This window comes from Ptychodera flava, chromosome 12 (assembly GCF_041260155.1).
Source record: "Ptychodera flava strain L36383 chromosome 12, AS_Pfla_20210202, whole genome shotgun sequence".
Taxonomy (NCBI): Eukaryota; Metazoa; Hemichordata; class Enteropneusta; family Ptychoderidae; genus Ptychodera; species Ptychodera flava.
Window position 1 is genome coordinate 13,312,199 of NC_091939.1, and position 14,037 is coordinate 13,326,235.

A 14,037-nucleotide genomic window follows, 5' to 3' on the forward strand; every position below is an offset into this window, starting at 1 on the left:
ACTGGCTGTCAGGTACCATTTCATAGGTACAAAAATTGAATATATACATGTACACAGGATGTAATATTCAGTTTGATTGATTTAGTAATGAATGTTTGTGCATTTATTTGTTTCAGAAATCCGAGATGAACCTGAAGGTGAGAATTGTAAATTATCAGTGCTTTTCAGTATTCTCAGAGAGAGAGAGAGAGAGAGAGAGAGAGAGAGAGAGAGAGAGAGAGAGAGAGAGAGAGATCCAATTCCTGCATTTGATTTTGAAAGTGTACAACCCATTTTGATAATCGATCAGTAAACATCTTGTCATGTTTGTCCTGTCATTGTCATGTTTACATGTAGTTGTTCCATCATAAGACATCATTTCATTTTGCAATTTAAATTAGAAAATATTGGTTACAGGTAGCAAAAATGTAGGATAAGCTGTTACAAGTAGTGTGTGTGCGCATTAAGTTTGTGCAAAATGTCAAATTTTTTTTACAAAACTAATAATTTCCACAGTTGGCAAATTTTAACTGACAGCCAGTTATTTTTGCTCACTGCCAGCTATTTTCTACATCCCTAATTTGTTTTACAATCACATCTGTAGTAAAAGATGAGCCAATACTCATACCGACTCCAACTCCAGAACCAGAAGAAGAGGTTGAACCTCCTGAACAAGCCACACAAGCATGGATGCCCAAAGCGCCAGTGAGTTGAATGGTTATAAAAATTATCAATGACAGTGTCATTGCCCTTGCTCATTGAGTTCAGTTTAATACTTCCATTGCCACAGAGAGATTGATTGGAAGAGGTTCAACTTATTCTCATTTGAAACAATGAATGAAAATTTGCTTTGAATTGAAAGATATTTGTTGGTAAATGCTGAAATATTGATAATTAGACGATAAGACTTCTGGAAGGACAAAGTGACTGATCAAATATGAACCTTTTGTCTCTGCGTAGTGAGTTGACATCGCGAAGGTCATTTCTCATGTATCAAGAGTGTATTTGTTCAGAGATACAGCAATGCCTCTATATTATTTGTGTCAACATTGCAGACACCTACCCCAGCCACATCAGAGGGCCCAGCAACACCACCTCCCATTTCCCCACGGGAGGCCACCCCACCTCCAACTCCACCTCCTGCCAGAGAGAAGACACCAACCCCTCCACCACAGCCAAAGCCAACCCCCATTGACATCCCAGCACCGGAAGCTGCCCCTCCACCGAGATCACCCTCCCCGCCACCCTCGCCGAAAATCAAGAAGGAAGTCAGAATCCAAGAAGAACCTGAGACGATCCCCACGAAACCGAAAGTGCCAAAAGAGAAGAAGGAAAAGAAGATGGGGTCAGTGCGAAGAGTTTCTGGGGCAAAGAAGGAAGTTCCCAAACCTCAACCTCCACCACCGGCTCCCCCGAAGCCAGTTCTCAAGGAGCCTGAGGAAGAAAAAGAGCCTCCTCCCCTAGTTGTGGAAGAGAAACCAGTTGAGAAACAGGAAGTGGTTGTTCCAGCACTTCCTGAGGTTGTGGAAAGAGTGGAACCACCTGTTGTGGAAAAACCAAGGTATTTCCTATTAGAATTATAGTTTGCAGCTTACAATTTGTTTCAAAGTTTTTGAAAAAAAAAATCCCTGATTCTCTCAAATTCTGCTGTTAACAATTATAGGAGCTGGAGTACATGATGGAAAAGGTCAAAGGTCAACCATCTTGAGCATCTTCTCTGATGAGGTTGACCTTTGCATGGGTGTGGTCCAATAATGTTTCTAAATAGTATTCTATTGAATAATTTGAGCAGTTTATGCACCATTGTAACCTTTTAGCCAAACAGGACCACTAGCATGCTGGTCACTTGTCAGTTAGTAAAGCCAGAGACTATAGGGCACACCTCTGACTCAATAAAGATCTCATGGATACATCAAACTTGTACATATTACCTGCAATGGTATATGGCTGACCCAAAGAACTGTCCAGACAACCCTAAACTGTCTTAAGGTAGTGCCTGCCTCTAAATTGAAAGTCTTGAACAGAAACAAGTCCCTTTTGAAATTGAGAATAAAAAAATGGGTTGCCTTGCAAAACATGGTACCAGAGAACAAATAACACAATATTTACTGACTTTTTGAAATCAAAATGGCTACCTTCACTGTGTTAAACCCCTGGGAAAAAATAAAATTATCAATTTTCACAAAAATAAGTAGATCAAAACTTTATTCACTACATTAGCTTCAAAATGAGCCTCCACAAGTGGTGGACTATGGGAAAAATTGGAGAATACCTTGAAGAGCTCAGAAGTGTCCTCAATCTGAGGGCATACTGTTTCCATGATTCCAGTTGCAACAAGCCTACTGTCATATCTTTACGTTTTGAATGGAAATTGAAACAGCATGAAATTAAAAAATGAAATATTGGAAGTCAAATTGCCGTGAACAGTGAGCATCTCAAAAAATAATTCTTTGCTCCAGAATGTTTGAAATCATGTTTATTTTACATTAGATGTAAATCTGTAACCATAATTCCTTGATACTTTTAGAGCTTAAACAGCATTGATTTTTTTTTGTGCTCTAAAATATTTACCATTCCACTTTGGCTTTTACCGTTAAAAGAAATTGAGAATTGATACCATTTGCAAATTCCAGGGGTTTTATCAGCCAACTTCCAAATTGGCAGCATTCTGTACAGTGTCAGGAGTAAGCCTTTAAACTCACAAATGCTTCATTAGGTACCTATATGTACAATTGCAAACTAAAAGGCAGGCCTTTCACAAAGCAATGTCTGTGACTCAATAGTTACACAGGAGTGTTTTCTAACATTGATCTCATAACAAGCTACAGATGACCCCATCCATTGTTTACTGTTTTCAAAACAGTCCAATTTCAAAATGTTGACAAACTTCGCCACAAACCCATTCCTGGCGTGTTTTCTTCCCCAACACTGTTAAAATCAATACAGTGAAAGTACGCCAACTGCTTTCATGCTCTCTGTTTACCTGACTGTCAACTGAAAAGCCATTTGGGTTGTTTTTTTTATGTCCTGTGTTTGATCAAGGGTACCACTGACTATTCACAACAAAAGTGTTCAAATATTTGACATCGAAGAGAGAGAGACTTGAGACTTGAGAGTAGCAACTCTCATCTATGGGAAAACAGAGCAGACAAATGAAAGTCGTAATACATCTCAATTCAGATGGCCCTGCTTTTAGAATGCACACAAATGTTTATTTGCACATTTCGTGGATGTTTTCTACTTCATCAGCAGTGTTTATCTGCACATGTCGTGAATGTCTTCATATATTTTGTAAATGGATTTTTCACCATTGAGGGATTGCTTTCATTGAGGCCAGTCATGTACCTATGTGAAGGACCTGTGATTTAATATGTAGCTACACGTTTTTGAAAAAAAGGCAAACATACATTTCTAGATGAGGGAGAGTTCCCTATATGCTGAAAAGTTTCTTTAGTTTTAAGGCTATGTTTACACTGTGTTACCATGGAGATTAAGAAACAAAAAGTGTTTTGTTATCAGAAATGCTTGGTAACAATATTGAGTTCAGTGCACTCTCCCTTTCAGTGCCTTTTACTACATGTAATCGATTTTACTCGACTTTTGTGTCTAGCCCACATAATTTACCAAGTATATATGTCAGCATTCAGAAATGCCACATGAAGATACTTTAGCTCAGGCATCATGCTAGCACAGAATAATGTTTCAAAGCAAATCCGTGCACTGATAGATTTTTTCTGACATAATTGGTGAAAAAGACAGAGGCAAATGAAAAAGGAATGTTTCCATGGTTTTTCTGATGGAATTTGTGGAACTTTAGTAGTTACATGAGCACATACATTTCCAAGTGGACAACATCAGTATCTGATAAGTGACAGAATGCGTACTTGACAACTAATATTTGAAGCGAAATTATTCTCTTCATGAGGATTTCATGCCTCTAAGTCTAAAGAAGTTTATTACTGCAAAACACTGGTACTTAAGAACTGGCGAAAGAGAGGTTCCTGGTTTTATGGTGGAAAATTTAGTCATGCCTGATATCCTATAGAATTCTAACGTTTTAGTAATTCTGTTGATGTTGTAGTAAGTTTACAGGCGTAGTCTGGTGGGATATTTTTTCAGTTGAGGCAACTAGGGTGGCCACAACATAAAATGACCCTTTGCTTGACGTCAGGTCAAACTGTGAGCTGTGTTTCAATTTGTCATCACCCAGCTCAGTTTTACAGAAGACTTCACTTCACTTCACTTGATGTATTCTAACGGCTTAAAGTCTTCAAAAAACTGGTGTTGGGTTTCCAGAGACTGTAAAGCACATTTGAATTTGTAGGGTGATGTTTGGCTTAACAGCGATTAATCCTCATCAAGGGACAGGTATAAGAAGGAAGCTAAAAGAAATGTGTTCGTATTTGCTCTGCTGTGCCATCTTGTGTAGACTGCCAGGATTTTTGTGGTGTGGAAAATGCTGCATCCCAAGATCTCTGGGCCCAATTTCTGTCATGAAACTGCTGTTTTGGGGGGAGGGTCCTTCAATACATGTAGCTTTGAGAAACACATAGACGCCCTCATATTATGTTGCTTTGCAGTTTTTCAGCATCGTTGGCCTGTTATTACCCAATCTGCCTGAAATGGTTTTCTCCACCGATATAACCAGAATCACAAAGGTGTCTCTTTTTAATAGTTTGTCCCTCTATTTACTGTTTTGTCACAACAGTGAAGTAGCTGAGGTGGTGATTCAAGAACCGGAGCCGGAGCCGGAACCAGAGCCTGAACCTGTGGTTGAGCCACCTCAGGAAGAGAAGAAGAAGTTAGCTGAGCCACCAAAGGGAAAAGCACATGATCTCTTTGCTATGGATCCGCAGGTGAGTCAACATGATCTTGTCTTGCTTGATACTTTCTGAAAGCCCAAGCTACGTCAATAATACAAGTAGCTTTTCCATTAGGGCTCTCCCTTTAATAGCTGTTGTAAAGCAACAGGGACCCCCCCTCCCCAAAGTGTTGTTTCAGATGGTAATACTTTTTATTGTAGATTTCTCTTCAGTCTTGTCCTGATTTCATACATACATGCAGTCACTGTCAGGGAAAAAATTGCAAGTAGCTTTGGATAGAGGGTCAGAGGCCGATTTTGTTTTGATTACTGTTCAGCAATCTATAGAAATTGAGGAATGAGGGCATGGTTGGGCATTTTAATGTCTGTGCCACTGGTACATGTTAGCATTATTCCTTGGAAAATCAGCCATTCTTTTGATGTAGAAATACTAGAAATACGTTGAAAGTTAACTGCTTTTATGTACCGGTAATGCATGAATATACATGTATGCCAGAAGATGTTTCAACTGTATGTTCAGTAAACTAGACAAAAATTTGTGCCAATCAAAGTCAGCCATTTTACAAGTCAATGTTGTGAAGAGGTGTAAAATCTACATAATCAAAGACGTAGTATGCATAAAATAAGTCTGCCTGATGATACTTTTTGCCTATAGTGTTCATATTTTAGTCTGCTAAAATAAAAGATAATGTCTATCTTAGTCCCTGTATGAAAGGATAAAGATAATCTGCAGTGGGTTGTTTAACACTTTCAGAGCCGACTTTTTAGTAACTCTCTGGAGCCTGTAACGGTTACATACGCAGTAGTGGTAGTTGTAGTAATACTTAGTCAGCAGCAGTTCAATACTGCTGTCTTTGAACTTTGTTCAGCCATGATGTACTTGATTAAAAACCCATTATTTATTATCCACTGTTTTCACCCATTGCTGTGCACTGTTATTGTGATTTATAACTTGGCATAACGTTTTTGCATGGGCAAATTATACATTTTATGCATTTTGCTTACATTGTGTGACATGCATTTGCACTGTTGTGAGCTTGTAAGTGATATTTAAGGAAAGTTTTACATTTTGTGATTTTTTAAACTTTTTGGATGTGCAAGCTGTGTTTAATTTAAGTTTCAGCTGATTGTTACATTAATCATGTATGTTTTCTTCTCTTTTCGCTTTTTTCACTGATGTTTTTTTGTTTATGCTGCGTCACCAGGCTATGAAAGTATGTATGCTAATACGGATATTGTATTTTTATCAGGCGGCATTCCATGTTAATGTTGCAATTGCTCACCAGACAGAAACACTCCATGTTTTGCCTAACTGCACATTGCCGCTTTTTAACTGCCAGCACCAGCATTTTATTTCGCATTACGATTCATTTCAGTGTGTGTCATTGTCACTGCACTTTGGCTCACTTGTGTATAGGCAAGCAAGGGGACAATTTTCAGAATCAGAATCAGAGTAGTTTTCAAATATTACTCAATCCCCAATGTGATGCTGAAATGTCAAATTCGGCTTTAGATTCACTCTTTTTCATGCATTGTTCAATGTAAACCACAACTGAATTATTTGTCAAAGCAAAGAGAAATCTGCAAAATATATATGTAATCAATATTTTCTGAAACAAATGTGTTGTTTCATAGAAATGTGCTATTTCATACACTCATTTACATATAGCACTGTAGCATTATATGTAGTCTTCTACGAAGACAATACTGAAATCTAACTCAAAGCAAGAATCAGAAAAAGATGTATTCAAACAGTAGCCTCAGAACTAGTCTAAAATAGTAGTACGAAATGTTTGAAAATGATACTGATACTGGTTCTGACACCAAATATCCCTCACTCTGCACAAATAGAGCACGTGCAAATAATCACCTGACTTCCAAGCAAGAAAGTTCATTGCTTGCCAGACTTATACATGTACCACCAGCTGCGTTAAAGAGCTTCCCATTTGCGCAATCAGTTTCACATTACTGGTTGTATTTCCATATTTGTTGTCGCTCAAAGCTTCATGTTCAAGGGTATTATTATCATTCCCACGATGTCCACCAACAAAGTTACTTTCACTTTTACTGAAATCTTTAAAAATGCCCAATTAACAATTAAATGAAGACAGAAGTGACGACAATTTTTTTGACCAAGTTGCCAATTGGTGTTGTCTATTTACTACCTTTACTGAAGGAGAATTTTGAGAACGCCATATATCATTGCCAGACACTAGAGGGCAGCATCACAGTGTGCACCCTTGGCCACCCAAACATGCGGAGCACGACAGTCAATCCATTGTGGTGTTAGCTGTCAATCACAGATTTTTTAATTTTCACAAACACAATAGAGGTAACATAAATGCAAGTCAAATCTTTTAAAATTGCGAAATTGAACTGACGTAGAAGAACCGTTCCTGACATTGAATAGAACCAAATTGCAATCATACATGTAATAGAATATGAAAATAAACTAGAGTAAAAAATACACAGAGCCAAATTGACGCACATTTTTGTTTTGATTACAAAGACAGCCTGCTTTTTCAGAATTGCTGTGAATATTTTCAATACTATTAATGTCATTCAGTTTCTTTTTTAAACAAATTGAAAATTTACAATTTTATGATCCCCTGACATATCACATTTATTTTCGAAAATTACCTGAAAAATCACCATTTTTTACAATTTTTTTACATGAATTTTTATTGACATAAGAAAAAGAGAATGGAATATTTATTCTTTGAGAAATGTAGCACAATTTTTCAGCAGTTAAAATACAGCTAATTGTTAATTCTATAGTTGTTAAAACAACAGCAAATTTCATTCTTTTTACCCTGGAAAATGTTCAACCTGTGGAATGAAATTCCGTCACTGAGAAAATTGTGTTCCCTTACTCTATTCAGTAGATGTAGTCGTTAGTAGTTTACCTGGAAAACAATCATGAATAATGTATGAATTTTTGAGTGTTACCTTCAGTCACATGACATGAAAAGAAAAATGTGAAAATACGAGCAATCCATCTTCATGAGCTGAATTACAAAAGGTCATTTGTGATAGATGACTGCACCTGCTAACAATTATTCAGGATATGAAATGTCCACTGTCTTTGTTGTGTTTTTTTTATTTTGCGTCAGACAAAACTGTTTTATTTCCTCTTGGTCTGTCTTGTTAAACTGGAGTGATTTACAGCTGACGTCCACAATCCCAGCAGTGCCCTGATAATAAATTATTCACATGTTGACAGGAGAGAAACTGCCTGCCTGAAAGATATTGTAATAAAAAAACCTGGAAAATTCCTTTGCCTAGGTGCAGATTTATGCTCTGAAATCCGTCTTCATCAAAAACTTAAGTCCAAGTATATTAGAATATTTCGGTTGTCTTTGTGTAAGTGCTTTCTGCTTGTTCCAGTGTCCACTTACCGCCATATGGAAAGGATTTTGTGATCAAATAACCATTTCTTATTATTTTTTACGTGATTGATGCAGGAATTACTGGATATGGAGATGCGAATGCGGCGCAGGGGACCTGAGAGCCATGTATCAGACAGTGACTCTCTGTTTATGGACACACAGACCCTCAACGACCAGCTTGAGAAGGCAAGTAACTCCTGTTGTAGTGTTGTCTCTGGATATCCCCACATTCAATCACTCTTTGTTAGGGTTAAGCTTAAGATGTGAATCGTTTTATTGTGACTTTCTTTTTTTCCAGAACTGTATGTCTGTATTTTGTATACTAGGCAATTTAAAATCATCTGTTGCCACATGTTGCAGTGAATATACACTACGCAATACTAGTCAAAGTCCAAGGTACCTTGATCACACCATCTTTTCTATTTCATAATAAGATTTGTATCTCCTCTCCTTCTGAACATCTAAACAACAGAAATGTAATCAACATAGATAACAGAGATGTAACATATCCCCTACCGGGAAATAGCACAGCTTTTCTCATCTCATTCTTTATCAGTATTATTGCTGTTACCGATCCATTATGTATACCTCTCGATGTGTTTTCTAATATTTGTTTCTGTCTGTAATGTATAATGTTTATAATGTATTTTCAATATACCTTTTCTGTGTATATATCCAATCTTGGTTTTGACAATTGAATTTTCATTCAGACTAGCATTCATTTATTACCGATGACATTGCACATTGTATAGGGTTTATTAGTTACGGTTGCAAGGTTAACATTTTGGATTTCAACAGAAGCAAAAAAAGCACTTATTCATATTTCCTGTACAAACTATAATTATGACAATACTACCAAGGTTGAAGCTATTTTCCCCTTAATCTTCAAATTTCAATATTTTATGACAGAAGTTTGAAAATAATAGCAAATGAATACACTGACATACTCTGAAAGTGGACATTCGTGTGCAGAGGTATGGGTGCAGAGATTCCTCTCAGCTATATTATAAGACATGTACATGTAATGCAAGGTCACTGACCTTTGCAGTCAGATAAGCCCATCCAATTGTACTTCCTTAGGCAGATAGGAATTCCCGGAGAAATAATACTAGAGATATATTTTTATTTGTTTCAGGAAAAAAGGGGGAAATGTTGCTCTTTTTATTAGCATCCATTGATAGCGTTGTTGTTAAAAATCTGCAAAAATGCCACATATTACAGCATTTGTGCATACTGCTTGGCAAATTTGTTTTATTATATTTTTTTGTGTTCGATCTTGTTGAACACACAGAAGTGCTTTGTTGGATCTCACATGATTAATATGTTATGGGTTTTTACCTCGCGTGCGCATGCGCGCAGCGAGGTTATGGTTTAGGCGTTTCTGTGTGTCTGTCTGTTAGCACGATATCTCAAAAACGGCTTGGCAGATTCCGATCACATTTCGCACACAATTTGTTCTTCAAATTTGCAAGAACTGATTAGTTTTTGGTGGTTGTGCTTTGCGAATTTATCAAGTTATGAGTAAAAGAAAATTTGTGGCCTGTATAAGTCTATGGGGAGGCTAAATAAGTATGTTTGAGGGCGCTATACTAAAACATTTTACACAAAGTGATTTCTGAATTCAGTCACTCGGCCGCGCTGATCGCTAATCTTGAGTTTTGACTGTTGATGTCGTCGTGTCGACGTTTGACTTTAAGAATCGTGTGGGTTACTCTGGACATAGCGAACCAAAAGCTAGATTATCGGTTGATCAATGCATTTTCTCTGAGAATGAGATGTAGAGTGACACTTTTCAATCTTGTGTGTGTGCCAGCGAATTTATATTCCGGCATGGTTCCGCTGAGATCAGCATAATATTATGGCGACGTATTGACAGTCTGTGTCTTTTAAGTTGCTTTTCAAGATTGTATTAGCTACAGAACCAACAATGACAAATTTTTCATGAGATTTCCATGTTGGCATTGATGTTAAATCAGCAGCAGTAGGCTAGCTCCTGCGTACAATAGGTCTTGCGTTTCCCGGCGGTACGGTGGTAGGCCGACGGCTTGTACCACACTGTCCACAGGACACCACGTGGTAGAGGCCGTGTGCACAACCTGTACGCAGAGCTTCGAATACACTAGACAGAGTTCGTGTTTTCGTAAATTAGGCATTGAACTTGACAATATAGCAATAACCAGAATCATCGACCATCGCCTGACAAGTGCACCATAGTCAGCTGTACATGAGTTGCGTGGCGTGGTGAGCAGGTTCCCATGGGTATTTATTTTTTGAAACGCGTACTTCAAAGGTCACGAACTCATTTTGCTGCTACACGGCGCGGCACAGATGATTTTGAGAAATTCGGGAACAAATTTTGTCATCTATTGACACATTTTCCTTCTTCATAAAAGCCAATACCCCAAGAAGTACTTTACAAAATGTGCACGCGAGGCCATTCAGTTCATATCTGGTTTCATCACTTGGACCTGTCTTTCTCAGACCAGCCAACTTCCTCAATACATCTATTTTGGTCATTTTTTTCACTCTGTGTCCCTTCAACTGAATCTAAAGTCTTTCTTATCATCACCAGTGTAAACCAGTGGTAAAGAAAATTAAACACCAACATACTAGTCAAATTTACAATGGCAGGGGATTTCATAAAAATCAATCTACAAGGAACAACACTCTTCAATACAAAATGTGTTTAAAGTGTTTGATCAGTCAATCATGTCGAAGCAAAAAATTCAAGGTTTTTGAAATTAAATTTTGTATGAAAGAAACATTCAAAACACTGATGATTAAAGCGCAGATCAGTCATGCATGAATGATTGATGAATAAAGTTGTCATTAGTGAAAGCTGCACTTTATTCAGAATGTAATACTTTTGTGTGTCATCTTAATGCTGTTTTCTCAAGGACATACACTTATCTTGTGCCTTTTTCTCCTTTCAAATGTGTATCTTTTCTCATCTGCCTTTGGTAATTATCAAGTTGCTCATGCCTTCATCTCAGTGTGATATTGACTAGTTTGATTTCCCCTCCGTGATAGTCCTGGTCTACCCTGTGATAGTGTTGGTATTGCAACATTCCTATTGTTGTGTGGGCTGTTCCATTTGCCTATGTGTTGTGAGGGTCTGCCTGTGCTGGAATATTACTGAATTTCAGTATGTTACATGTTTCTCACTGTTGTAAACATGCATGGTGATGTAAAGATAAATGATTCATGTGACTTGTCAAAAAGTGACAAAAAACAAATTTTTTACTGTTTCAAAAAAAATTTGATTCAGTGTCAGGTATTTCATAGTTGTCGTGCATGTTAAGTTTTTTGTCTCTTATGTTAACCAACAAACCATTTCTAACAAATCCTTTACTTCTCGACACCAGTAGCGTAATTGCTTTGCATTTGGCATGGACTGTAGAGTTTTACTGGAATCTAAAATGCCCTACTGCAGAAAGTTCCCTGAGATAGAATACATTATTAGGGATTTAGAGGAATAAAAGACATGTCCAATAAATTGGATTGGTTGCTTAGTACTTTTTGTTCATGCTCATGTCTGTGTGACTGACAAGCCCATCGAAGCAAATTAATTAATATTTCCCACATTCCCATCTCTTCTTTTTTTTAATTCACATACCAGAAACCCAAAATGCAGCCCTGGCTTCAGTGCAGGTTGGCCTTTTCCAAACAGACAAGCCGCTTTGAAATCCCCATGGATGTGAGGGTACTGGAAAAGATGACCCCAGTCCAGTACCTCACCAGGTACTGCATCGTCAGCTCCAGGAGACAGGCCTTCTATAAGAGACACTTCAACAAAGTCGACCGTGACAATGACATGAAAATAAATAGGAAGGCAAGTCAATTTCTTTATCAGCAACCTAAAAAATCTTCTTGTCAATATCTTAGCTGTTCAACCACTGGAATTGCAGCAAATTGAATAGGAGCCTTTACCTTTGCTTTTAAATGACTTTGCTATATGAGCCAAATTTAATGGCAGAGTATCTTTCATATTACTGAAATTATTTTATCTCACAGTTCTGCTATATTTCATCGTTTAAACTAATTGCTTTTGGGCAAAGTTTTGCATGATAATCTTAAGTCATTTTATACTCTCTGTATATTGTTATATCATTATTACTTTTCACAAAATCTTTATAATAATTGTATCTTTTGGCATGTCCAGTTTTTGTGTAGAAATAATTTCATTTGCAGCTGTAGTACTGTTTTCCATTTTAACCTTTTTCACCCCTTATTCTCTGTAAACAGGCCCACACTCTCCATTGATAACAATGGGTTTGGACCAAGCCATGGTGGTGAAAGGGTTAAACATTGTGCATTTAAACAAGTTTTACAATCAGAGTATTCTACATTCTGTCACATCTGCCTGTGATTGTTATTTATGTGGACTGACATTCAGTTCTGGCACCATCACGTTTTCAGATTTTGTTTCCAATTTTGTTTCATTTTCAGGAGCTTGAGACTGGAATGAAGGCAGTCCATGTTGACGCCATAACTGTGGAACAAATCGATAAGTTTGTTGGCCTCTTAGACATAGACGATGAAAACTACAAGTTCAATTTCAAGATATTTTCAGCCCTCTGTGCTCTGTCAGAGCGGTTGCTCTACCCTGAGTTTGTGTAAGTAGAACAATTAAAATATTTATTGCTATCATGTTTCTAGATGCTGTTTTCATGTCGTCTAGATCAACATTCCTGTTTTGAAGAGAAGACCACTAGCTTTACAAAACATGAAACAAAGTGTATACATGCTACACAAGATTTTACCAAAAACAAAGACAGGGAACTAAAAGAATATGAGGCTAGTTGAAAAAAGCATCACAGAACAAAACTCTTCATTTTGGGGAATTGATATATTTTTATTTCATTGCCATGTGAAAATATTCTCATGAGTTTTGATCTCATATCTTTGTTACCTTTGACTCAGAATTATTTTGCTCAAGTTGATAGTACCAGGCATGTTACTGGCTAGTAAAAAGTTGCATTGCTGTGAAATTTGTCGTGGCTTGAGTCCAGATTTTTGATGAAGTTTCTTAACACAAACAAGTTTTTTGTGTAGAATTTGTTCCATGACTTTGAAACAAGTTTGTGTATGGGAACAATCCTTCATGGGTTTAGAATAAAAGGTTATTCTGCTCAAATATGAATATATTGATTAATATCACCTTTTTTGGGGAGGGAGGGATTTTATTTTACTTCTATTTATCCTAATCAATCTTGTCAGTATAATGAGACAGATGCACAGTTAAAATCACGTGGTAGGGAGTATTAATTAAACAAAATTCTAGAACATTACATTCAGTATCAGATCCTTGGTAAGGATGTAAGAGAACAAAAGAGGAGAAACACATCGTTGATGTTTTGAATTGGTTTTCTTGTTTACAGAACGGAAGACACACTTCACTTCATGGAACATCAAAAAGAGAAAGTTGAAGATGCTGACTTTGAAGCTCTGGATTGGAAATTACACGGCTGTAAAGTGAACCCACCGGTGAAGAAGATACTCTACATGCTGTGATGGCAGAGTCACCATACCAACATTGCAAATGTTGTATCAAAGTGACAAAGTTCCAAGAACGTGACTTGTCTAAAAGGGAACAGGGATGAAGCGGGAAGGGGAAGGAAGGGGAGGGAGGGAGGGGCAATTGAAGGAGAATATTGGTTCTCTTGGAGAGTTACTGTTCCAGAGCTGCCATTTCAATCTATCATGATTCATTCTCTCATTTCATGACGATTACCTGTCTGTTGACAATGAGCAAGTTCAATGGTTGACCTTGACAGCTGCATATCTGCTAAGTGCTTCCTTGTTTCAGTGTCTGAGTCACAGCTTTTAGAAGCTGTTCTGTGTTTT

General features: G+C 37.4%; 1 protein-coding gene across 2 annotated transcripts in view; it reads left to right on the top strand.

Annotated features, from left to right (window-relative positions):
- The window catches only part of LOC139145061 (uncharacterized), a 38,240-nt gene extending 24,432 nt beyond the window's left edge, over positions 1–13,808 (top strand). For both annotated transcript variants that reach the window (XM_070715995.1, XM_070715994.1), the window contains 8 exons: positions 117–137; positions 584–684; positions 1,035–1,540; positions 4,688–4,835; positions 8,266–8,376; positions 11,810–12,022; positions 12,640–12,806; positions 13,572–13,808. In XM_070715995.1, coding sequence (XP_070572096.1) covers positions 117–137; positions 584–684; positions 1,035–1,540; positions 4,688–4,835; positions 8,266–8,376; positions 11,810–12,022; positions 12,640–12,806; positions 13,572–13,704 — 1,400 coding nt within the window. In that variant the 3' untranslated portion in view covers positions 13,705–13,808. The remainder of the gene's footprint in view (positions 1–116; positions 138–583; positions 685–1,034; positions 1,541–4,687; positions 4,836–8,265; positions 8,377–11,809; positions 12,023–12,639; positions 12,807–13,571) is intronic.
- Positions 13,809–14,037: the final 229 nt, after the last annotated feature.